The sequence below is a fragment of the Bombina bombina genome, chromosome 8 (genome assembly GCF_027579735.1).
Source record: "Bombina bombina isolate aBomBom1 chromosome 8, aBomBom1.pri, whole genome shotgun sequence".
Classification (NCBI taxonomy): domain Eukaryota; kingdom Metazoa; phylum Chordata; class Amphibia; order Anura; family Bombinatoridae; genus Bombina; species Bombina bombina.
The window spans coordinates 255,983,232-256,011,055 of NC_069506.1; the positions used below are offsets into that span (position 1 = coordinate 255,983,232).

The following is a 27,824-nucleotide window of genomic DNA, read 5'->3' on the forward strand; positions in this document are numbered from 1 at the left end:
TGAAACGAGAATCAGCAGAGGTAATGGTATATATAAGAGTATATCGTCAATCTGAAAAGGGAGGTAAGAGATGAATCTCTACGACCGATAACAGAGAACCTATGAAATAGACCCCGTAGAAGGAGATCATTGCATTCAAATAGGCAATACTCTCCTCACATCCCTCTGACATTCACTGCACGCTGAGAGGAAAACCGGGCTCCAACTTGCTGCGGAGCGCATATCAACGTAGAATCTAGCACAAACTTACTTCACCACCTCCATCGGAGGCAAAGTTTGTAAAACTGAATTGTGGGTGTGGTGAGGGGTGTATTTATAGGCATTTTAAGGTTTGGGAAACTTTGCCCCTCCTGGTAGGAATGTATATCCCATACGTCACTAGCTCATGGACTCTTGCTAATTACATGAAAGAAAAATATTTTCTTAAGGTAACCTCTATTTTTTTATCCATTGGATCTAAAAAAAACAAAAAACAACTGTCCTCGACAGGGATAGTAGTACGCTTTACTAGAGTAGAAACTGCTCCCTCCACCTTAGGGACTGTCTGCCATAAGTCCCATGTGGTGGCGTCTATTGGAAACATTTTTCTAAATATAGGAGGGGAAGAGAACGGCACACCTGGTCTATCCCATTCCTTATTAATAATTTCTGTAAACCTTTTAGGTATTTGGAAAAACATCAGTACACACCGGCACTGCAAAGTATTTATCCAGTCTACACAATTTCTCTGGCACTGCAATGGTATCACAGTCATTCAGAGCAGCTAAAACCTCCCTAAGCAACACGCGGAGGTGTTCAAGCTTAAATTTAAATGTAGAAATATTAGAATCAGGTATCTTTCCTGAGTCATTATCACCCACTGACTGAAGCTCTCTTTCCTCAGCTTCTGCATATTGTGAGGCAGTATCAGACATGGTTCTTAAAGCGTCAGTATGCTCTGCATTTTGTCTCACCCCAGAGCTATCTCGCTTACCTCTAAGTTCAGGTAGTCTGGCTAATACCGCTGACAGTGTATTATCCATGACTGCCGCCATGTCTTGTAAAGTAAACGCTATGGGCGCCCTAGATGTACTTGGCGCCATTTGAGCGTGAGTCCCTTAAGCGGGGGTCAAAGGGTCTGACATGTGGGGAAAGTTAGTCGGCATAACTTCCCCCTCGTCAGATTCCTCTGGTGATACATTTTTTAAAGACAGAAAATGATCTTTATTGCATAAAATTAAATCAGTACATTTGGTACACATTCTAAGAGGGGGTTCCACCATGGCTTTTAAACATAATAAACAAGGAGTTTCTTCTATGTCAGACATGTTTATACAGAATAGCAATGAGACTAGCAAGCTTGGAAAACACTTTAAATCAAGTTAACAAGCAAATATAAAAAACGGTACTGTGCCTTTAAGAGAAACAAATTTTGTCAGAATTTGAAAAACAGTGAAAAAATGCAGTAAATCAAACAAAATTTTTACAGTGTGTATAATAGGCTAACAGAGCATTGCACCCACTTGCAAATGGATGATTAACCCCTAAGTTCAAAAAACGGATCAAAAAAACGAAATAGACGTTTTTTAACAGTCACAACCAACTGCCACAGCAAGCTGCTGTGGCCCTACCTTCCCCAATAAACGACTTTGGAAAGCCTTTGGGCCCTTTAGAGATGTCCTATAGCATTCAGAGGGCCTTTGAGGGAAGCTGGAAGTCACAGTTTGTAATTTTAACTGCACCAACTGTAACTTTTATACTACAACAGTGGAAATTGTTTCTAGTCAAAATTTAAGCCAGCCATGTGGAAAAAACTAGGCCCCAATAAAGTTTTATCACCAAAGCATATATAAAAACGATTAAACATGCCAGCAAACGTTTTATATTGCAATATCATAAGGGTATTACCCCTGGGAGTAAGCATGATACCAGTCGTTATTAAATCACTGTATTCAGGCTTAACTTACATTAATCCGGTATCAGCAGCATTTTCTAGTGTTTTCCATCTCTAGAAAAAATTATAACTGCACATACCTGATAGCAGAATAAACTGCACGCCATTCTCTCGCTGAAGTTACCTCATCTGTGTAATCCCCTCAGACATATGTGAGAATAGCAATGGATCTTAGTTACAACCTGCTAAGATCATAGAAACCTCAGGCAGATTCTTCTTCTATTTACTGCCTGAGATAAAATAGCACAACTCCGGTACTATTTAAAAATAACAAACTTTTGATTGAAGAAAATAAACTAGCTATATTTAACCACTCTCTCCTACAACGTCCTAGCTTGTTGAGAGTTGCAAGAGAATGACTGGCTATGACAGTTAGGGGAGGAGCTATATTACAGCTCTGCTGTGGGTGTCCTCTTGCAACTTCCTGTTGGGAATGAGAATATCCCACAAGTAATGGATGATCCGTGGACTGGATACACCTTACAAGAGAAACCTGCACGCCATTCCCCCTCTGAAGTTACCTCACTCCTCAGAATATGTGAGAACGGCAGTGGATCTTAGTTACTTCTGCTAAGATCATAGAAATCACAGGCAGATTCTTCTTCTAATGCTGCCTGAGATGAAACAGTACACTCCGGTACCATTTAAAAATAACAAACTTTTGATTGAAGTTAAAAAAACTAACTATAATACACCACTCTCCTCTTACTACGTCCATCTTTGTTGAGAGTTGCAAGAGAATGACTGGATATGGCAGTGAGGGGAGGAGCTATATAGCAGCTCTGCTATGGGTGATCCTCTTGCAACTTCCTGTTGGGAAGGAGAATATCCCACAAGTAATGGATGATCCGTGGACTGGATACACTTAACAAGAGAAAAGGCATACACAAACTGCAAAACAGGTTAAAATTGCTTCAATTTTTCTTAAATTTTAACAGTGTACCCACTAAGCTTTAGAAGGATTGCAACACAAGTTAATAAACAATAAACCCCCAAATGAAAAAAACTGGATTGAAATATGTCTAAAACCTGTTAAAAAAACCCTAAAGCACCTTGCCACAGCTCTGCTGTGGCCCTACCTGCCCTTAGGAAGCGATAATATGGGGTTTAAAGCTTCAATTAGTCCCTCAGAAGACTCTCAGGACCTCAGGAGAAGTTGCTTGCTGCTTGTAAATGTAGGACCCGCCCACCTCACTCGATGTTGCTGGGGCATACACAAAACTAACAAACCCTGCCTGAAAGCCATGTGGGTTATAAACAACCCAAAAGAACCCTCAAGCAAATGTCCCATAAAACAGAAAACGTTACTCCCAGACACAAAAACGTTTGTCCCAAATTCACATAAACTGAGTGCCCACAAAAAATTAACCCTTTATGCAAGCTAGTAAAAACCTCTGATAACACTAGGATTACTGCTTACCCTTCCCCTAATGGGGACACTGTCAGCCTTTCTGAGTTAACACAGTCTCTGCAGAAAATATGACTGAACATACCTCATTGCTGTATAGCAAGAAACCGTTCCTCACACTGAAGTTTTCCTGTACTCCTCAGCTTCTGTGGGAACAGCAGTGGACCTTAGTTACAAATGCTAAGATCATCCTCCAGGCAGAAATCTTCATCTATGTCCTGCCTGAATGTAAATAGTAAAACACCGGTACCATTTAAAAATAAACACTTGATTGAAGATAAAATAAAACTAACAGTTTAACACATCTTCTCTTTACTCTTCCTGCTTAGAGCCAGCAAAGAGAATGACTGGGGGGTGGAGTTAAGGGGGGAGCTATATAGACAGCTCTGCTGTGGTGCTCTCTTTGCTACTTCCTGTCAGGAAGGACAATATCCCACAAGTTAGGATGAATCCGTGGACTCAGTACATGCAAAAGAAATACCCATTAAAGGACTCTCTTCTCTGCCATCCTCCTTTAGCAACGAAAGGCAAAGAATGACTGGGGTATAGGGAAGTGGGATGGATATTTATAGCTTTTAGGGTGTCTTTGCCTCCTCCAGGTGGCCAGGTGTTGATATTCCCAACAGTAATGAATGAAGTTGTGGATTCTCCCTGCATTTGGAAAGAAAGTACATTAATATGCTCAAAACCACTGCAGAGTTTGCCTTAATAATAACGGACAAACTTGCATATTAAGCAAACAAAGTATGGTTGAAAATGCAAGTCTATTTAGAACTTTAATTTTTTGTGGAATGCCCAGTTTTCATACTTTAAACTTCTGGTTAAGAATGGATTTTAGGGTGGTTAACCATTGTAATAAAAAACTTTAAGTATGTTATTTTGCAATCAAAGAATTATTAAAATCAGCAAACTCTAGTCAATTAACTTAATATTGGAGTTCCCCAAATAAAGCAGACAAAGTAAAGCCTAGACAATGCCACACTGCTATACATTTTAAATTAGAGGCATTAAAGAGTTTTCTTTACTTGAATAAATGTGCATAAACATTAATAAACTCTGATATACAAAAGCAGAAATAAAAACAGCATAGTAATTTTATGGATAACAAGCATGCCAGACAGTACACAACAGAAGTTTGGCATACATAGATTTGGAAATGTCAATGTATGATTTCACACTACCTGTATAGTTGCACCCCATAAATGGGTCATCATTTTTACCCTATCTGCTGCCAAATGGATGTTCAGTGTACTGTATGGATAAATCCTTTGGCAGCAACAAAATGGTTTGTTTTAGTTACCAGACATGTCAATTAACTTTTTTTTTTTTTTTAAGTAACCAGAGCAACTGAGCACTTTGAAAATATTTTACAAAATTGATAAATTGTTGCTGTTAATTTAACGATACTTTCTAACAGAGAATTTCAGGTTTCCACACACAATCAGACTGACGTCTTGATCTTCTGTAGCTGTCTATTACTTTATTTTTAGGATCCTCCAAAACACCCACAATACTTGAAACAAACATGAATGTGAAAGGCCTTGGAGTCCAACAGCAACTACACATGATTCAGAATTAAGCCCAATTAAACACGTAAGAACAGAAAAGGAAACATTTAAAAGACAATCATTTTACATGTCTGATATTTTAAAGTGATGCTTCAATACCATCTTTGGTACAATAAATTAAAAAAAAAATAATAATAAAAAAAAAAAACAGTACGTTACTATCCACAGAGATATGAAAAAAGGACAGGTTTGTCTTTACATTTTGAAAGCCTTGAAAAAAAAAATCCCTACTTTTACAGCACCTAGCACTGTAAGTGACTGGTATTAATACTGAAGCAAGGGCTTAGCATCTTACATTACCCATGGGTATGTGCCAGTATGAGGCACACTAAACATAAGATTCCAGAAAAAAAATAAAATTAAGAAAAGAAAAACATTTAAAATGCAATAGTAAAAAGTTAGTGTCAAAACCAGAATTCAGTGTGCAAAGTAATTTGTGTCAACCTCAAAGTAAAGAGGAAAGAAACGTGGGTGAAGAAAGACACTGAACTTCTGCAGCATTAAATCTGTATAATAATAATTAAAAAAAGAAAAAAAAAAAAAATGGCTCCTAAAAATATCTTTCCTGAAACAGCTAAAACTGACTGAGTATGAAGTCATAAATAAAAGACATGGGAACCTTTAGGTTTCTAAAGCAAATTGTTAAGAGTTTTAGCAGCAATTCCAGTTGATAGAGTGGAGTTAGCAGCCAAGGTTATTCCAGTGAAGTGCATTATATGCACCCTAGCAAGGTTGGTATAATTAGGTTAGGGACAACACAGGAATCTGAATGAATGTTAAAATGGCAGCGAAGGGCAACTGGCACAGACAGTGTTTTGCAGAGTGATGTTTGGCCTGTAAACGAGTTCACTGACGTGCAAAGTAAGTCTGGATATCCTGCTTCTTCTGAAGAGGAAATTATGATAGAAATGGAAGCATTGGAAATGTCTTGAAGTCTTTGCACAGGTTAACTTCTACCAGTGTGTCAAAAGCAATAAAAAAAATAAAATAAAAAAGGTCCATTGAAGTCTGTTAAAAACTGCTTCTCATGGTCAACACACACTTCACACTCCTCTCGTAGTGATTTTTTTTTTTTTAATAAATAAACAATTCACATTAACAGCTACACCTTGACATTTTGATGGTTGTGATAAAAGCCAGCTCACCCTTTTCCACAACCCCACCCTTCAGCCTGCCAGCCCTCCTTTGAATTCAGTATTTCTATTATTGGTATGGCTTTAATTTTACATTAAAGAATCATCAAGAGCTTGCTGCTGTACTCTGAGGGACACAAACTCCTAACATAGCACTCTCGTCAGTTTCCGTCCTGTTTCGGATATGAGGTGGTCCAACCATGCTGGATGTGTTGCTAGAGTAGGGATAATTCAGAGGCACACCTGAATCATTATGCCCACTGACTGTTCTAGTCCGAAAAGCAGAAACCCCTAAATGTAAGTTTGAGGAGCCAAAAGGAGTGCAGTCTAAGCTAGGGTGATGTGGGTGCAATGAAGAGGAAGACTGGGGATGTCTGTGTCCCAAGCTGAGCTCCATGGACTCTGGGATTTGTGGAGAGGAGGAGGTGATGAGCTGCCGATGATAGTGAGGCCTGTTTACGTGATGATACAGCGGGTGAGGGTGATGTGGCTCATTTCCATGAAAATGCTGCGGTTGACTGGGAGTCGGTTTGTGAGGTAAGATCTGAGGGTAGGAATCACTGTTTGTGATTGGAACATCTCCACTAGCCCACAGTCTTATTTGCTGTTGAGAATGAGCCTAAAGGGGGGAAAAAAATAATAATTAGTGTTTACAGAACTTTTAAAACTCATCTGTCATGCATCTGAAACTGCACAAATGAAAATTCCAAAATGTTTTACAAGAGAAAAAAAAAAAAAAAAAAAAAGATACATATACATATATATATATATATATATATATATATATATATATATATTTTTTTTTTGAAGCAGAAGTTCATATTTGTGCAAAATTCATCCACAGTGTGGTGAAAGATTTTCTTCTATGCAATTAACCTGCAAAGATTTTATAAAATTGCAAAATGTGCATACCTGTGGACTTTGCATCTCATAATCTGTGTGGGCTACAGCACTGTTGTAATATCTGTTGCTGTACCGGTAATTACGATTATCATTAGAAGAGCCACTAGATCCACCTGCAGTAAAATAAACTGTAGTTAGCAACCAAACTATAATTATGTCCATCACATCACTACGGCACTTATAAATCTTGTGTGTTTGATACATGCATGGACACAATTTTACTATTGTAAAAAGTAAATTTATGCTTACCTGATAAATTAATTTCTTCTATGGTAAGACGAGTCCACAAATTCATCCGTTACTTGTGGGATATTATCCTCCTGCTAACAGGAAGTGGCAAAGAGCACCACAGCAGAGCTGTCTATATAGCTCCTCCCTTAGCTCTACCCCCCAGTCATTCGACCGAAGGTACAGGAAGAAAAAGGAGAAACTACAAGGTGCAGAGGTGACTGAAGTTTAAATCAAAAAAATATAATCTGTCTTAAAATGACAGGGCGGGCCGTGGACTTGTCTTACCATAGAAGAAATTAATTTATCAGGTAAGCATAAATTTACTTTTCTTCTATAAAGGTAAGACGAGTCCACGGATTCATCCTTTACTTGTGGGATACAATACCAAAGCTACAGGACACGGATGAACGGGAGGGACAAGACAGATGGTTAAACAGAAGGCACAACTGCTTGAAGAACTTTTCTCCCAAAAATAGCCTCTGAAGAAGCAAAGGTATCAAATTTCTAAAATTAGAAAAAGGTATAAAGCGAAGACCAAGTCACAGCCTTACAAATCTGTTCAACAGAAGCATCATTTTTAAAAGCCCATGTGGAAGCCACCGCTCTAGTAGAGTAAGCTGTATTTCTTTCAGGAGGCTGTCGTATGCCTAACGGATGATGCTTTTCAGCCAAAAGGCAAGAGAGGTAGCCATAGCTTTTTGACCTCTACGTTTTCCAGAATAGACAACAAAGAAGATGTTTGACGGAAATCTTTGGTCGCTTGCAAGTAAAACTTTAAAGCACGAACCACGTCCAAGTTGTGCAATAGACGCTCCTTCTTAGAGGAAGGATTAGGACACATAGAAGGAACAACAATTTCCTGATTAATATTCTTATTAGTAACAACCTTAGGAAGGAATCCAGGTTTGGTACGCAAAACCACCTTATCAGCATGGAAAACAAGATAAGGTGAGTCGCATTGCAATGCAGATAGTTCAGAAACTCTTTGAGCCGAAGAGATAGCAACTAAAAACAGAACTTTCCAAGATAGAAGCTTAATATCTATGGAATGCATAGGTTCAAACGGAACCCCTTGAAGAACTAAATTCAAACTCCATGGCGGGGCAACAGGTTTAAACACAAGCTTGATTCTAACTAAAGCCTGACAGAAAGACTGAACGTCTGGAACTTCTGCCAGACGTTTGTGCAGTAGAATTGATAAAGCAGATATCTGTCCCTTTAAGGAACTAGCTGATAGCCCCTTTTTCAATCCTTCTTGGAGAAAGGACAAAAGATATTTACGCCATATCTTATGATAAATTTTCCTGGTGACAGGCTTTCGAGCCTGAATCAAGGTATCTATGACCGACTCAGAGAACCCCCGCTTGGATAAGTTCAAGCGTTCAATCTCAAAGCAGTCAGTCGCAGAGAAACTAGATTTGGATGCTGGAACGGACCTTGAATCAGAAGGTCCTGTCTCAGTGGCAGAGTCCATTGTGGAAGAGATGACATGTCCACCAGGTCTGCATACCAAGTCCTGCGTGGCCACACAGGTGCTATCAAAATCACTGAAGCTCTCTCCTGTTTGATTCTGGCAATCAAACGAGGAAGGAGAGGAAATGGTGGAAACACATAAGCCAGGTTGAACGACCAGGGTACTGCTAGAGCATCTATCAGTACTGCCTGAGGATCCCTTGACCTGGACCCGTAACAAGGAAGTTTGGCATTCTGACGAGACGCCATCAGATCCAATTCTGGTGTGCCCCATTGCTGAATCAATTGTGCAAACACCTCCGGATGGAGTTCCCACTCCCCCGGATGAAAAGTCTGATGACTTAGAAAATTCGCTTCCCAGTTCTCCACTCCTGGGATATAGATTGCTGATAGATGGCAAGAGTGAGTCTCTGCCCATCAAATTATTTTGGTAACCTCTATCATCGCTAGAGAACTCTTCGTTCCCCCCTGATGATTGATTAATGCTAAAGTCGTGATATTGTTCGACTGAAATCTTATGAATCTGGCCGACGCCAGCTGAGGCCACGCCTGAAGCGCGTTGAATATCTCTCTCAATTCTAGAATATTTATTGGGAGGAGAGCCTCCTCCTGAGTCCACAAACCCTGTGCTTTCAGGGAATTCTAGACTGCACCCCAGCCCAATAGGCTGGCGTCCGTCGTCCCACGCTGGCCTGCGGAAACACATTCCCTTAGACAAATGATCCTGCGACAACCACCAAAGTAGAGAGAGTATCTGGTCTCTTGGCCCAGATTTATCTGAGGAGATAAATCTGCATAATCCCCATTCCACTGTTTGAGCTTGCAAAGTTGCAGTGGTCTGAGATGCAAGCGAGCAAACGGAACTATGTCCATTGCCGCTACCATTAAGCCGATTACCTCCATACACTGACGGCCGAGGAATGGAATGAAGAGCTCGGCAGATGGATAAAATTTTTGATTTCCTGACCTCCGTCAGAAAAATTTTCATATCCACCGAATCTATCAGAGTTCCCAGGAATGGAACTCTTGTGAGAGGGATAACTGAACTCTTTTTTACGTTCACCTTCCACACGATGGCCGTGTGAGACTTGGCTAGTTGGTAAGTCGACGCCTGGATTAAGATATCGTCCAGATAAGGCGCCACAGCTATGCCCCGTGGCCTTAGAACCGCCAGAAGGGACCCTAGCACCTTTGTGAAAATTCTGGGAGCCATGGCCAACCCGAAGGGAAGAGCCACAAACTGGTAATGCTTGTCCAGAAAGGCGAACCTGAGGAACTGGTGATGATCTTTGTGGATAGGAATGTGTAGATACGCATCCTTTAAGTCCACAGTTGTCATATATTGACCCTCCTGGACATTGGCAAAATAGTCCGAATGGTCTCCATCTTGAAGGATGGGACTCTGAGGAATATGTTTAGGATCTTGAGATCCAAAATTGGTCTGAAGGTTCCCTCTTTTTTTGGGAACCACAAACAGATTGGAGTAGAACCCTTGCCCCTGTTCTGTTTTCGGAACTGGGCAGATCACTCCCATGGTATATAGGTCTTCTACACAGCGTAAGAACGCCTTTCTTTTTGTCTGGTTTACAGACAATTGAGAAAGATGGAATCTCCCCCTTGGGGGAGAATCTTTGAAATCTAGAAGATACCCCTGGGTTACTATTTCTAAAGCCCAGGAGTCCTGAACGTCTCTTGCCCAAGCCTGAGCGAAGAGAGAAAGTCTGCCCCCTACTAGATCCGGTCCCGGATCGGGGGCTACCCCTTCATGCTGTCTTGGTGGCAGCAGCAGGCTTCTTGGCTTGTTTACCCTTGTTCCAAGTCTGGTTAGGTCTCCAGACTGACTTGGAGACTTAAAATTTCCCTCTTGCTTTGCCGCAGGGGAAGAGGTAGAGGGACCACCATTGAAGTTTCGAAAGGAACGAAAATTATTTTGTTTGGTCCTCATCTTATTCGTCTTATCCTGAGGAATGGCATGGCCTTTCCCTCCAGTGATGTCTGAAATGATCTCTTTCAGTTCAGGCCCGAATAGGGTCTTACCCTTGAAAGGGATGGCTAAAAGCTTAGCTTTTGATGACACATCAGCAGACCAGGACTTAAGCCATAACGCTCTACGCGCTAAAATGGCAAAACCTGAATTTTTCGCCGCTAATTTAGCCAATTGAAAAGCGGCATCTGTAATGAAAGAATTAGCTAGCTTGAGAGCCCTAATTCTATCCAGAATATCATCTAATGGGGTCTCAACCTGAAGAGCCTCTTCCAGAGCCTCAAACCAAAAGGACGTTGCAGTAGTTACAGGAACAATGCACGCTATAGGTTGGAGAAGAAAACCTTGATGAACAAATATTTTCTTCAGGAGACCCTCTAATTTTTTATCCATAGGATCTTTGAAAGCACAACTGTCCTCAATAGGTATAGTTGTACGCTTAGCCAGGGTAGAAATAGTTCCCTCCACCTTAGGGACCATCTGCCACGAGTCCCGCACAGCGTCTGATATGGGAAACATTTTCTAAAAAGTAGGAGGGGGAGCGAACGGAATACATGGTCTATCCTACTCCTTAGTAACAATTTCCGAAATCCTCTTAGGGACCGGAAAAACATCAGTGTAGGCAGGAACCTCTAGGAATCTGTCCATTTTACACAATTTCTCTGGAACTACAATAGGGTCACAATCATCCAGAGTCGCTAAAACCTCCCTGAGCAATAAGCAGAGGTGTTCTAGTTTAAATTTAAAAGCCGTCATATCTGAGTCTGTCTGAGGGAACATATTTCCTGAATCAGAAATCTCTCCCTCAGCCAGCAAATCCCTCACTTCAGAACGGATATGGCTAATAAAGCGTCAGAGGGCTCAGCGTTTGTTCTCACACCAGACCTACTGCGCTTCCCCTGCAACCCAGGCAACTTAGATAAAACCTCTGTGAGGGTAGTATTCATAACTGCGGCCATATCTTGCAGGGTGAAAGAATTAGACGCACTAGAAGTACTTGGCGTCGCTTGTGCGGGCGTTAACAGTTATGACACTTGGGGAGAATTAGATGGCATAACCCGATTCCCTTCTGACCGAGAATCATATTGCGACATACTTTTAGTAGCTAAAATATGTTCTTTACAATTTATTGACCTTTCAGGGACACATTCTAAGTGCAGGTTCCACAATGGCTTCTAAACATATTGAACATTGACTTTTCTCAATATCAGACATGTTGAACAGGCTAGTAATGACTACAAACAAGCATGAAAACACTTTAGTGAAAAAAATAAACTTAAAAAACGGTACTGCGCCTTTAAGAGAAAAAAAGCATACACGTTCTGCAAAACAGCCTAAACATGCACCAAATTTATCAAAATTTTGTATGCAGACACAATATAAGTAGTTAAGATTGCCCCACAAGGAATTTTAGCATTTAACCCTTTAATTTGCAAACCGGATTGAAAATAGGCCCAGATCCTGAAAAAACACCCTCAGCACCTTGCCACAGCCCTGCTGTGGCCCTACCTGCCCTAGGGGATAGAAAATGTGGGGTTAAAGCTTCGATTTGGCCCAAAACATCCACCAGGGCCCTCAGGAGTTAGAGCTTGCTGAGAAAAACTTACTGCGCATCTGAGGCGCGAAAATAGGCCACGCCCATCTCACTCGATGTCTCCACAGCCTCAAAGAACCGCACCAGAGCAGTTATAACTAGCCATGTGGGGTCTGAGACCCAAAGGTTAAGCCACGTGTGCCCTCAATAAAGTTGCCCAAAACGTTAAAGCACTCCCAAATCATAAAAACGTTTGCCCACAAACATTTACAACTCAGTGTCAACCATATTTGTAATTGGCCCCTTATGCAAGCTTAGTAATGCCCTTCTTTTAGCTCTAGGATTACTGCTTACCCTTACCCTCCTGGGTATAATGTCAGCCTTTCTGAAATACACAGTCTTTCCAGAAAAATATGATTGAACATACCTCACTGCTGCATAGCATGAAAACGTTCCCCACACTGCAGTTTCCTGTACTCCTCAGCCTCTGTGGGAACAGCACTGGATCTTAGTTACAAATGCTAAGATCATCCTCCTCCAGGCAGCAGTCTTCATCCATCTGCTGCCTGAGAGTAAATAGTACACACCGGTACCATTTAAAATAAACTCTTGCTTGAAGAAATTAAAAACTAATATTTTATCACCTCTTTCATTTTACCCTTCCTAATACTTAGAGTAGGTAAAGAGAATGACTGGGGGTGGAGCCAAGGAGGAGCTATATAGACAGCTCTGCTGTGGTGCTCTTTGCCACTTCCTGTTAGCAGGAGGATAATATCCCACAAGTAAAGGATGAATCTGTGGACTCGTCTTACCTTTATAGAAGAAATACAGTATTATACGCACATCTTACATCAAACCATTATATCTAACAAAACAGACTGTTTTCACAATGCTGGGACACGCTGAGTGTTAACCCAACATGCTACAAAAGGAATCCCAGTGAGAGGAAATCTGATTGAGCTGCAAATGGAGTATCCTTTACTCACAATGGGATAGCCCTAAAAAATAAAATTTATGCTTACCTGATAAATGTATTTCTTTTTTGACACGATGAGCCCATGGATCATCTTAATTACTAATGTGGATATTCACCTCCTGGTCAGGAGGAGGAGGCAAAGAGCACCACAGCAGGGCTGTTAAATAGCTCCTCCCTTCCCTCCCACTCCAGTCATTCGACCGAAGTTAGGAAGAGAAAGGAAAAACCAAGGTGCAGAGGTGTCTGAAGTTTACAATAACCCACAACCTGTCTTAAAAGAACAGGGCGGGCCGTGGACTCATCGTGTCAAAAAAGAAATACATTTATCAGGTAAGCATACATTTTCTTTTCTTTTTTAAGACACAATGAGTCCACGGATCATCTTAATTACTAATGGGATTCAATACCCAAGCTAGAGTACACAGATGATACGGGAGGGAAAAGACAGGGAACCTAAACGGAAGGCACCACTGCTTGAAGAACCTATCTCCCAAAAGCGGCCTCAGCCGAGACAAAAGTGTCAAACATGTAAAACTTAGTGTGAAGATAGGACCAAGTTGCAGCCTTGCCAATCTGTTCCACAAAAGCTTCATTTATGAACGCCAATGAGGAAGCAACAACCCTCATGGAATGAGCCGTAACTCTCTCTGGAGGCTGCTGTCCAGCAGTCTCATATGCAAAACGTAAGATACTCTACAGCCAAAAAGAAAGAAGTAGCCATAGCTTTCTGTCTCTTGCGTTTTCCTAAGAAAACCACAAACAAAAAAAGAAAATTTATGCTTACCTGATAAATTGGTTTCTTTTTAGACACGATGAGTCCACGGATTTCATCCTTACTTGTGGGATATTCACCTCCTGGGTCAGCAGGAGGAGGCAAAGAGCACCACAGCAGAGCTGCTATATATAGCTCCTCCCTTCCCTCCCACTCCAGTCATTCGACCGAAGTTAGGAAGAGAAAGGAAAAGCCAAGGTGCAGAGGTGTCTGAAGTTTACAAATAATTAGCATGTCTCAGAACAGGGCGGGCCGTGGACTCATCGTGTCTAAAAAGAAACAAATTTATCAGGTAAGCATACATTTTCTTTTCTTTTTAAAGAGACAAGTCCACGGATTTCATCATTACTTGTGGGATACAATACCAAAGTTAGAGTACACGGATGAAAAGGGAGGGACAAGACAGGAACCCTAAACGGAAGGCACCACTGCTTGAAGAACCTTTCTCCAAAAAACAGCCTCAGCAGAGGCAAAAGTATCAAATTTGTAAAATTTAGAAAAAAATATGAAGAGAGGACCAAGTTGCAGCTTTGCAAATCTGTTCTACAGAAGCTTCATTTTTGAATGCCGATGAGGAAGCAACCGCCCTAGTAGAATGAGCCATAATTCCTTCAGGAGGCTGCTGTCCAGCAGTTTCACACGCAAAATGAATGATACTCTTCAGCCAAAGTGAAAGAGAGGTAGCCGTAGCTTCCTGACCTTTACATTTCCCAGAAAAAACGATAAAGAAGACGACTGACTAAAGTCTTTAGTTGCTTGCAATAAAACTTAAAAGCACGGACCACGTCCAAATTGTGCAACAGACGTTCCTTTTGAGAAGGATTAGGACACAACAAAGGAACAACAATCTGATTAATGTTCTTGTCTGAAACAATCTTAGGAAGGAAACCAAGTTTGGTACGTAACACAACCTTATCCGAATGAAAAATAAGGCAAGGCGAATTATACTGCAATGCCAAAAGCTCATCCACTCTACGAGCAGAAGAGATGGCAACAAGAAATAAAACTTTCCAAGATAACAACTTAATATCTACGGAATGCATAGGTTCAAAGGGAACCCCTTGAAGAAACCTAAGAACTAAATTCAAACTCCATGGAGGAGCAATTGGTTTAAACACAGGCCTGATTCTAATCAAAGCCTGACTAAAAGACTGAACATCTGGGACATCTGCCAGACGCTTGTGTAACAAAATAGATAAAAGCAGAGATCTGACCCTTTAGGGAACTCGCTGATAAACCCTTCTCCAATCCTTCTTGGAGAAAAGACAAAATCCTAGGAATCCTAACTCTACTCCATGAGTAGCCCTTGGATTCACACCAATAAAGATATTTACGCCATATCTTATGGTAAATCTTTCTAGTTACAAATTTACGTGCCTGAATTAAGGTATCTATGACCGAATCAGAGAAACCTCGCTTGGATAGGATTAAGTGTTCAATCTCCAAGCAGTCAGCTTCAGAGAAGCTAGATTCGGGTGAAGGAAGGGTCCCTGAATGAGAAGGTCCTTCCTTAATGGAAGTGTCCAAGGTGGCAGATGACATGTCCACCAGATTGGCATACCAAATCCTGCGAGGCCAGGCAGGAGTGATGAGGATCACTGATGCCTTCTCCTGTTTGATTCGAGCAATAACCCGGGTAAGCAGTGCAAACGGAGGGAATAGATATGCTAGGCTGAAGGATTTGGAAAATATTTCCGGATGGAGTTGCCACTCTCCCGGATGAAAAGTCTGCTCAGAAAATCTGGCTCCCAGTTTTCCACCCCTGGAATGTGGATTGCTGACAGATGGCAGGAATGGGCCTCCGCCCACTGGATTATCTTGGTTACTTCTGTCATCACTAAGGAACTCCTCGTTCGTCCCTGATGATTGATGTAAGCCACTGTCATGTTGTCTGATTGGAATCTGATGAAAAGGCCAGGCCCGAAGAGCATTGAAGATCGCTCTTAGTTCTAAGATGTTGATGGGAAGAAGAGACTCTGCTTGAGTCCAAACTCCCTGAGCCTTTAAAGATCCCCATACAGCTCCCCATCCTAAAAGGCTGGCGTCCGTTGTCACAATCATCCATGACGGTCTGTGAAAGCACGTCCCCTGGGTAGATGATCCAGAGACAACCACCACTGAAAAGAGACCCTCGTCTCTTGATCTAGGGTTATTCGAGGAGACAAGTCCGTATAATCTCCATTCCACTGCCGGAGCATGCTTAACTGCAAAGGCCTGAGGTGAAACCGAGCAAACGGTATGATGTCCATTGTCGCCACCATCAATCCGATTACCTCCATGCACTGAGCCACTGACGGCTGAGGAGTGGACTAAAGGGCTCGACAAGTATTTAGAATCTTTGACTTTCTGACCTCTGTCAGAAAAATCTTCATGGATATAGAGTCGATTAGAGTTCCCAAGAAAGGAACCCTTATCTTCAGAATTAACCAACTATTTTCCAGATTTACCTTCCACCCGTGAGCTCTCAGGAAGGATAGCACAATGTCGGTATGGGACTTCGTTTGCTGACAAGATGACGCCTGGATTAGAATATCGTCCAGATAAACTGCTACCACAATGCCCCGTGGTCTTAAAACCGCCAGCAGAGACCCCAGAACCTTTGTGAAAATTCTGGGTGCCGTAGCCAGACCGAAAGGAAGAGCCACAAACTGAAAATGTCTGTCCAGAAAGGCAAATCTTAGCAACTTGTGATGATCTCGTGGATAGGAACATATAGATATGCATCCTTTAAAACCACTGTCGTCATAAATTGACCCTCTTGGAACAAAGGTAGGATGGAAGAATAGTTTCCATCTAGAAGGACGGTACCCGGAGAAACTTGTTTAGGCTCCTGAGGTCTAGAATTGGTCTGAAGGTTCCCTACTTTTTGGGAACCACCAATAGATTGAAATAAAAACCCAGTGCCTGTTCCAGAAATGGAACGGGAAATAACACGCTCAGAGCAGAGAGGTCGTTTACACAATGTAAGAACGCCTCTTTTTTCGTTTGTTCTGCAGATAATCTCAAAATTAGGAATCTGCCTCTGGGAGGAAAAAACCTTGAATTCCAGTTTGAATCCCCGAGACACAATTTCTCCATATATTTATCATAAGGCCCCAGCGAGGTTTGAACTTGTGACCACTGGTTTACAAGAGCAGTGCTCTAACCCCTGAGCTATGGAGCCATACTGAACCCAGGCTTTGAACAAAGAAGGAAAGTCTGCCCCCTACAAGATCCGGTCCCGGATATACCCTTCATGTTATCTTGGAATCGCTAGCCGGCTTCTTGGACTGCTTTCCTTGCTCCAAGACTGGTTGGGTCTCCGTGTAGGTTTGGACTATTCCTGCTTAGATAAGGAAGAGGGAGAGTTTTCCTTGAAAATACAAAAGGAACGAAAATTGTTTTGTCATCCTTTTTGTTTATTTCTCTTGTCTTGCGGGAAAAGGAGACCCTTACCTCCCGGTAAAATCAGAAATAATCTCCTTCAGAACGGGTCCTAACAAGTCTTTCCCCTGTATGGAATGGTTAGAAGCTTAGACTTAGAAGACACATCCGCAGACCAGGGCTTTACCCATAAGGCTCTGCGGCCCAAGATAGAAAAAACTCTATATCTTCGCTCCCAATATAATAACTTGAAGGGAAGCGTCCGAAATAAAGGCATTTGCAAGTTTGAGAGCCTTTTATCCTATCTTGGATCTCATCCTGAGCGTCTTAGATAAAAGCATAAACCAATATGCCACCGCACTATTAACAATGTCAACGCACTACAGACCGCTGTCAAATACAAAATAAACTCCAAAAGAGTAAGAGGAAAACGCAGAGCAACTGCATGTGGACTATAATTTTTTTTAGGAATTTGTAGTATATCTTGAATAGCGTAACTATGCTCCTAGACAGGCATACACCCTAGAAAGGAGTAGGTATAGACAAGACTATCTCATTCAAAATAAAGATCTCTCAAAAAATGAGAATAGAAAAAGATTGGTAGTACCACAATGGCATCCATCCTAAAAACCAAGGAACCACCTAGCAGGGCGTCTTGATCCATCCTGAGTCACAAAGGATGAATTACACAAATTACCAAACAGTTTGAGATTCCACAACCCAAAACAAAAATTATGCTTATCTGATAAATTTGTTTCTTTTTTGACACGATGAGTCCACGGATTTCATCATCACTTGTGGGATATACCCCTCCTCTGGGTCAGCAGATGGCAAAGAGCACCACAGCAGAGCTGTATATATAGTTCCTCCCTCCCTCCCACTCCAGTCATTCGACCGAGTTAGGTAAAAACATAATTTATGCTTGCCTGATAAATTTATTTCTCATGAGATGTATCGAGTCCACGGATTCATCCTTTACTTGTGGGTATATTCTCCTCCCCTACAGAAAGTGGCAAAGAGCACCACTAGCAGAGCTGCCTATATAGGTCCCCCCTTAGCTCCACCCCCCCCGTCATTCAACCGAAGGCTAGGAAAAAAAAGGAGAAACCTTAGGTGCAGTGGTGACTGAAAGTTTAAAAATAAATATGCCTGTCTTAAAAAACCGCGGCGGGCCGTGGACTCGATACATCACAAGAGAAATAAATGTATCAGGTAAGCATAAAACATATTTTTTGCTACCTGATAAATTTATTTCTCTTGTAGTGTATTCAGTCCACGGGTCATCCATATACTATGGGATTATATCTCCTTCCCAACAGGAAAGTTGCAAGAGGATCACCCAAGCAGAGCTGCTATATAGCTCCCTCCCCTCACATGTCATATCCAGTCATTCGACCGAAACAAGACAGAAAGGAGAAACCATAGGGTGCAGTGGTGACTGGAGTTCTAATTAAAATTTAGATCTGCCTTAAAAAAGACAGGGCGGGCCGTGGACTGACTACAACTACAAGAGAAATAATTTTATCAGGTAAGCATAAATTATGTTTTCTCTTGTTCAGTGTATTCAGTCCAACGTCGCCGCCAGCTCCTACACTTATTAACCCCTAATCGCCGAGCGGACCTGAGCGCTACTATAATAAGTTATTAACCCCTAATCGCTCACTAACCCTATCATAAATATTATTAACCACATAATCTGCCCTCCCCAACATCGCCGACACCTAACTTCAAACATTAACCCCTATCTGCCGACCGGAGCTCACCGCTATTCTAATAAATGTATTAACCTCTAAAGCTAAGTCTAACCCTAACACCCCCCTAAGTTATTATAATTTAAATCTAACGAAATTAATTAATCTTATTAAATAAATTATTCCTATTTAAAGCTAAATACTTACCTGTAAAATAAATCCTAATATAGCTACAATATAAATTATTAATTATATTACAGCTATTTTAGGATTAATATTTATTTTACAGGCAACTTTGTAATTATTTTTAACCATGTACAATAGCTATTAAATAGTTAAGAACAATTTAATAGTTACCTAGTTAAAATAATTACAAAATTACCTGTAAATTAAATCCTAACCTAAGTTACAATTAAAACCTAACACTATACTATCATTAAATTAATTAAATAAAATAACCTACAATTACACCTAACACTACACTATCAATAAATAAATTAATATACAATTCCTACAAATAACTACAATGAAATAAACTAACTAAAGTACAAAAAATAAAAAAGAACTAAGTTACAAAAAATAAAAAAATATTTACAAAACATAAGAAAATATTACAACAATTTTTAACTAATTACACCTACTCATAAGCCCCCTAATAAAATAAAGCCCCCAAAATAAAAAAATGCCCTACCCGATTCTAAATTACTAAAGTTCAAAGCTCTTTTACCTTACCAGCCCTGAACAGGGCCCGTTTGCGGGGCATGCACCAAGAAGTTCAGCTCTCTTTTGCCTGTAAAAAAAAAAACATACAATACCCCCCCCCCAACATTACAACCCACCACCACATACCCCTAATCTAACCCAAACCCCCCTTAAATAAACCTAACACTAAGCCCCTGAAGATCTTCCTACCTTGTCTTCACCATGCCAGGTATCACCGATCAGTCCTGGCACCAAAATCTTCATCCACCCAAGCGGGGCGCTGGCGATCCATCATCCGGTGGCTGAAGAGGCTCCAAAGTCTTCATCCTATCCGGGAAGAAGAGCGGATCCGGACCGGCAACCATCTTGATCCAAGCGGCATCTTCTATCTTCATCCGATGACGACCGGCTCCATCCTGAAGACCTCCACGCGGACCATCTTCTTCCGGCGACGTCCAACTGAAGAATGACGGTTCCTTTAAGGGACGTCATCCAAGATGGCGTCCCTCGAATTCCGATTGGCTGATAGGATTCTATCAGCCAATCGGAATTAAGGTAGGAATATTCTGTTTGGCTGATGGGAATCAGCCAATCAGAATGAAGTTCAATCCGATTGGCTGATCCAATCAGCCAATCAGATTGAGCTCGCATTCTATTGGCTGATCGGAAACAGCCAATAGATTGCGAGCTCAATCTGATTGGCTGATTGGATCAGCCAATCGGATTGAACTTCTTCTGATTGGCTGATTCCATCAGCCAATCAGAATATTCCCTACCTTAATTCCGATTGGCTGATAGAATCCTATCAGCCAATCGGAATTCAGAGGGACGCCATCTGGGATGACGTCATTTAAATGGAACCGTCATTCGTCGTTCAGCTCGTCGGCCAGGATGGATGTTCCGCGTCGGAGGTCTTCAGGATCCTGCCGCTCCGCTCCGGATGGATGACCATAGAAGATCCCGCTTGGATGAAGACTTCAATCGGATGGAAGACCTCTTCTGCCCCGCTTGGATGAAGACTTCAGCCTTATCATGGACCTCTTCAGCCCCCCGTTTGGGCTTGGATCAGGGACATCGAGGAGCTCTTCCTGGACAGATCGGTGAACCCGGGTGAGGTGAAGACAAGGTAGGAAAGATCTTCAGGGGCTTAGTGTTAGGTTTATTTAAGGGGGGTTTGGGTTAGGATTAGGGGTATGTAGGTGGTGGGTTGTAATGTTGGGGGGCTTGGGTATTGTATGTTTTTTTTTACAGGCAAAAGAGCTGAACTTCTTGGGGCATGCCCCGCAAAGGGCCCTGTTCAGGGCTGGTAAGGTAAAAGAGCTTTGAACTTTAGTAATTTAGAAAAGGGTAGGGCATTTTTTTTATTTTGGGGGGCTTTGTTATTTTATTAGGGGGCTTAGGAGTAGGTGTAATTAGTTTAAAATTGTTTGTAATATTTTCTTATGTTTGTAAATATTTTTTTATTTTTTTGTAACAGTTCTTTTTTATTTTTTGTACTTTAGCAAGTTTATTTAATTGTATTTATTTGTAGGAATTGTATTTAATTTATTGATAGTGTAGTGTTAGGTTAATTGTAGTAATTTATTTAATTAATTTATTGATAGTGTAGTGTTAGGTTTAATTTGTAACTTAGGTTAGGATTTATTTTACAGGTAATTTTTGTAATTATTTTAACCTATTTAGCTATTAAATAGTTCTTAACTATTTAATAGCTATTGTACCTGGTTAAAAATAAATACAAAGTTACCTGTAAAATAAATATTAATCCTAAAATAGCTATAATATAATTATAATTTATATTGTAGCTATATTAGGATTTATTTTACAGGTAAGTATTTAGCTTTAAATAGGAATAATTTATTTAATAAGAGTTATATTAATTTCGTTAGATTTAAATTATATTTAATTTAGGGGGGTGTTAGTGTTAGACTTAGCTTTAGGGGATAATACATTTATTAGAATAGCGGTGAGCTCCAGTCGGCAGATTAGGGGTTAATGTTTGAAGTTAGGTGTCGGCGATGTTAGGGGAGGGCAGATTAGGGGTTAATACTATTTATTATAGGGTTAGTGAGGCAGATTAGGGGTTAATAACTTTATAATAATAGCGGTGCGGTCCGGTCGGCAGATTAGGGGGTTAATAAGTGTAGGCAGGTGGAGGCGACGTTGTGGGGGCAGATTAGGGGTTAATCATATAATATAGGGGTCGGCGATGTTAGGGCAGCAGATTAGGGGTACATAGGGATAATGTAAGTAGCGGCGGTTTACGGAGCGGCAGATTAGGGGTTAATAATAATATGCAGGGGTCAGCGATAGCGGGGGCGGCAGAATAGGGGTTAATAAGTGTAAGGTTAGGGGTGTTTAGACTCAGGGTACATGTTAGAGTGTTAGGTGCACACGTAGGAAGTGTTTCCCCATAGCAAACAATGGGGCTGCGTTAGGAGCTGAACGCGGCTTTTTTTGCAGGTGTTAGGTTTTTTTTCAGCTCAAACAGCTCCATTGTTTCCTATGGGGGAATCGTGCACGAGCACGTTTTTGAGGCTGGCCGCTTGCGTAAGCAACTCTGGTATCGAGAGTTGAAGCTGCGTTAAATATGCTCTACGCTCCTTTTTTGGAGCCTAACGCAGCCTTTATGTGGACTCTCAATACCAGAGTTATTTTTATGGTGCGGCCAGAAAAAAGCCGGCGTTAGCTTTTCGGGTCGTTACCGACAAAACTCCAAATCTAGCCGATAGTGAACAAACAGATTCATCTGTGTCAGACATGTTTAAACAGACTCGCAATGAGACTAACAAACTTGGAAAATCCTTTCAAATAAATTTACAAGCAATATAAAAAAACGCTACTGCGCCTTTAAGAAACACAAAAAAAGTCACAGTTGAAATAACAATGAACCAAATCAGTTACAGCAACCAAATTTTCACAGTAAATGTATTAAGTTAGCAAAGTATTGCACCCACTAGCAAATGGATGATTAACCCCTTAATACCCAAAAACGGATAATCAATTTAACAATTAACGTTTTTATCACAGTCAAACACACTGTCACAGGTCTGCTGTGACTGATTACCTCCCTCAAAATGACTTTTGAAGACCCCTGCGCTCTCTAGAGACGTCCTGGATCAAGGAGGAAGAAGCAGGAAGACTGAAAACTGAATTTTTACTGCGCAAAAAAGCGCTAAAATAGGCTCCTCCCACTCCTATTACAACAGTGGGAAACCTCAGTTAACCGTTTCTATGTAGAAATAAACAACAGCCATGTGGAAAATCATGCCCCAAAAGATTTATCACCAAGGTACCTCACAAAAAACGAATAACATGCCAGTAAACGTTTTAAAACATACACTTTAAAAGTTAGGTAGTGTTATTAATAAGCCTGCTACCAGTCGCTTCTACTGCAGTTAAGGCTTATACAATACTTCAGTATTAACAGTATTTTCTTAGTCAAATTCCATTCCTTAGAAAATTACTTATTGTACATACATTCATCAGCCTGATACCAGTCGCTGCTGCATTTAAGGCTGTACTTACATTACATCGGTATCAGCAGTATTTTCTTAGTCAATTCCATTCCTTAGAAAAATAATTTACTGCACATACCTTGTTTGCAGGATTCCCCACATGCTATTCCCTTTCTGAAAGTTACCCCACTCCTCAGAATGTGCGAGAACAGCGAGTGGATCTTAGTTACTTCTGCTAAGATCATAGAAAACGCAGGCAGATTCTTCTTCCAAATACTGCCTGAGAACAAACAGCACACTCCGGTGCCATTTAAAATAACAAACTTTTGATTGAAGAAATACTAACTAAGTATAAAAAACACCACAGACCTCTCATAACGACCTATCTAGTTGAGTTGCAAGAGAATGACTGGGTATGACATGTGAGGGGAGGAGCTATATAGCAGCTCTGCTTGGGTGATCCTCTTGCAACTTCCTGTTGGGAAGGAGATATAATCCCATAAGTAATGGATGACCCGTGGACTGAATACACTTAACAAGAGAAATTATGTTTTCTCTTGTAAGATGTACCGAGTCCACGGATTCATCCTTACTTGTGGGATACCAATACCAAAGCTTTAGGACACAGATGAAGGGAGGGACAAGACAGGAACCTAAACGGAAGGCACCACTGCTTGTAGAACCTTTCTCCCAAAAATAGCCCCCGAAGAAGCAAAAGTATTGAATTTGTAAAATTTGGAAAAAGTATGAAGCGAAGACCAAGTCGCCGCCTTACAAATCTGTTCAACAGAAGCCTCATTTTTAAAAGCCCATGTGGAAGCTACAGCTCTAGTAGAATGAGCAGTAATCCTTTCAGGAGGCTGCCGTCCAGCAGTCTCATAGGCCAAACGGATGCTTTTCAGCCAAAAGGAAAGAGATAGCCGTAGCCCTTTGACCTCTCCGTTTACCAGAATAAACAACAAACAACAGATGATGTTTTGACGGAAATCTTTAGTTGCTTGAAAGTAGAATTTTAAAGCACGAACCACATCAAGATTGTGTAACAGACATTCCTTCTTAGATGAAGGATTAGGACACAAAGAAGGAACCACAATCTCTTGATTGATATTCTTATTAGAAACAACCTTAGGAAGAAACCCAGGTTTGGTACGAAAAACCACCTTATCTGCATGGAAAACAAGGTAAGGGGAATCACATTGTAAAGCAGATAGCCCAGAAACTCTTTGAGCCGAAGAGATAGCTACTAAAAACAAAACTTTTCAAGATAGAAGCTTAATATCTATGGAATGCATAGGTTCAAACGGAACCCCTTGAAGAACTTTAAGAAACTAAGTTTAGGCTCCATGGCGGAGGCAACAGGTTTAAATACAGGCTTGATTCTGACCAAAGCCTGACTAAATGCCTTAACGTCTGGGACATCTGCCAGACGTTTGTGAAGTAGAATAGACAAAGCAGATATTTGACCTTTAAGAGAACTAGCAGATAATCCCTTCTCCAAAACATCTTGGAGAAAAGACAATATTCTAGGAATCCTAATTTTACTCCACGAGTAACCTTTGGATTCACACCAATAAAGATATTTGCGCCAAATCTTATGATAAATCTTCCTGGTGACAGGCTTTCTAGCCTGAATCAGGGTATCAATCACCGATTCGGAGAAACCACGCTTTGATAAAATCATGCTTTCAATCTCCAAGTAGTCAGACGCAGAGAAATTAGATTTGGATGTGTGAACGGCCCTTGAATTAGAAGGTCCCGTCTCATTGGCAGAGTCCACGGTGGAACCGAGGACATGTCCACTAGGTCTGCATACCAAGTCCTGCGTTGCCATGCAGGAGCTATCAGAATTACCGAAGTTCTCTCCTGCTTGATTCTGGCAACCAGACGTGGGAGGAGAGGAAACGGTGGAAATACATAAACCAGATTGAAGGACCAAGGCACTGCTAGAGCATCTATCAGTACCGCCTTGGGATCCTGGGACCTGGAACCGTAACGAGGAAGTTTGGCATTCTGACGAGACGCCATCAGATCCAATTCTGGTGTGCCCCATAGCTGAATCAGCTGGGCGAATACCTCCGGATGGAGTTCCCACTCCCCGGATGAAGAGTCTGACGACTTAGAAAATCCGCCTCCCAGTTCTCTACTCCTGGGATGTGGATTGCTGAGAGATGGCAAGTGATCCTCTGCCCACCGGATTATTTTGGTTACCTCCATCATCGCTAGAGAACTCCTTGTTCCTCCCTGATGATTGATATAAGCTACAGTCGTGATGTTGTCCGACTGAAACCTGATGAATTTGGCCGCAGCAAGCTGAGGCCACGCCTGACGCCCAATGAAAATCGCTCTCAGTTCTAAAATGTTTAGAGGAGAGTTCCAGACTGCACCCCAGCCTAGCAGGCTGGCATCTGTCGTTACAATGAGCCACTCTGGCCTGCGGAAGCACATTCCCTGAGACAGGTGGTCCTGAGACAACCACCAGAGAAGAGAATCTCTGGTCTCCTGGTCAAGATGCAGTTGAGGAGATAAATCTGCCTAATCCCCACTCCACTGTTTGAGCATGCATAGTTGCAGTGGTCTGAGATGTAGACGGGCAAAAGGAACTATGTCCATTGCCGCTACCATGAGTCAGATTACCTCCATAATAACTAGTGTTCCAGTGAAGATATCACTAGAACACTTGTAAGATGCGCCTAGGATAGGTATTAGTAAGATATTGTAGTAAAAAGAATAAATGAACTGTATAGATAAAAATAGTAAAATTAATTATATACAAATGTATATAAAATGACAATGGCAGTATATAATATTAGTATCAAAACATTAGTTGTAATAACACTCGCAATTAAAATAAAAGTAAAAATTGCAATGAAACCTGTAAATTTCAATGTATGTATTCTGATACAGAGTCCAAGAATAAACAGTGGCAATTCCAGGTGCTGGTAGACAGGTGAAGATATTCCAAGATGGCATAGGCTGCTCCTCCAGGGTGTTGTGCCGCAACACAGATGATAAATCTAGGAAGAAAAGGATAGAGGGCGCCACATGGTGCAGATCATAAAGATAATAAAAACAGCAACAATTGGGTCACAAGAATCTTACTCACACAGTGTGAGGCACTAATGTGCAGTATTCGCAGACCGAAACCCCACGTCGTCCGGTAGACCTCTTTCAAGGGATGTCGTCAGGTGGGATTCCTCGTCTCACCAGGGAGAGTCCAGGGAAATCCAAGATGGTATAATGGGAGTCAGTCAGTATCCAATGTGGTTCATACCAGAAAGTCCCAAAAAACCCAAATGAATGGTAGTGATATAAAATTGGCCTGGGCCAAAAAAATGATGATGCAGCAGGTAGAGAGTAAAAATATAATAAAATTTATTCCAAATTTAAAACAACAGCAACGCGTTTCTCAGTGTTTCACACCGTTTCATCAGGCTATACAAACATACTCTCAACTCCCATATTTAAAATAAACAAGAACCAATCAACAATCTGAACAGAACCCACACCCTAATTGGGGTATACCATTGTACATTTAATGTGGTGAACAGCAATTTTTATTTATAGCATTGTTTTAAAACTAATTAAATTCTCTAAAAATCTGCAGAACCTATTATAGTATGCTATATAAGCAATCAATTACCAAAGACAACAAAAAATAGTGTCTTACTTGGAACATGACAATATTCTAATATGTTATCCGTTGTGACTCTGACATAGTCTCATAATGGTATAGTCTATTACATAGCAACAGCCTTTTGTGTAGTAACCACTTTTTATGATATAGATAAAATTTCTCTGTGGTGTATATTTACAACCCTAACAATTTATATTCTTACTGAAGATATAATATAATATAATGCTCCTTTGCTTATTTAAAAATAATAAATAATAAAAGGGAATGATGTTTTATATATTTCTACATTTGATTTAATTCCCAGAGCGACTATACTGAACGTTTAATGTAGCCATGACAACCCTCCTGTGTCAGTCTAAAAGCAAATATGGTGACCGGAATAAAGGAGAGGAGGGGGGGGGGGGGGTGTGTGTGATTGTGATAATACCCAGAGCTGCTAGATATGGCAGGCTCAAATTGGAATTGCCCAATAATCGTTAACTATGGATGGCGATTGTGTTAGTGCAGTTTCGTGCAGATCAATAGAAAGTACACCGCGATATAGCGCAGCGTCTGAACGTGAATAATAGTAACAGGGTGGAAGTGATGATGACGATGCAAGGGGTATGTGGAATTAGGCCAATCAGAGCGGCCTGTAAAATCGGAACACCAATGGAGTGAATAAGGAACATGGGAGTGGACAATATGACGTGTGTACGTGTATGGGAGGCGTGTAAGTGAATGAGCCAGATGTCCATATATAGGGGCGTGTGTGAAATATGACGTGGAATCAGTGTATAGGGGGCGTATATGTACAATAGCCAATGGAAGACTCAGTCCGCTCTAAGAACCTGTCAACGATCAAATAAACAACAACAGAGACGAGACATAACGTCAGACCTCAACTTGTTTGTATAAATTAACAGTACATAAAAAGTCATAATATGATATGTATAACAAATAAATGCTAATTTACGTAACATCTCAATATATGTGCACAAAGGGGAAATACCAAGGGGAGTATTACTAGATAATATCTGAGGGATTTGGAGTAAGGGGGGGATCAAGGATGGGAGGATGTG

The 27,824-nt window shown here is 41.0% G+C and overlaps 1 protein-coding gene across 1 annotated transcript in view; it reads right to left on the reverse strand.

The window, feature by feature from the left end:
- Positions 1 to 4,801: 4,801 nt before the first annotated feature.
- LOC128638982 (dual specificity tyrosine-phosphorylation-regulated kinase 1A) overlaps positions 4,802 to 27,824 on the reverse strand; it is a 596,957-nt gene continuing 573,934 nt past the window's right edge. The window contains exons 6-7 of the mRNA XM_053691124.1: positions 6,955 to 7,058; positions 4,802 to 6,661 (exon numbers count right to left, since the gene is read on the reverse strand). Coding sequence (XP_053547099.1) covers positions 6,149 to 6,661; positions 6,955 to 7,058 — 617 coding nt within the window. The 3' untranslated portion in view covers positions 4,802 to 6,148. The remainder of the gene's footprint in view (positions 6,662 to 6,954; positions 7,059 to 27,824) is intronic.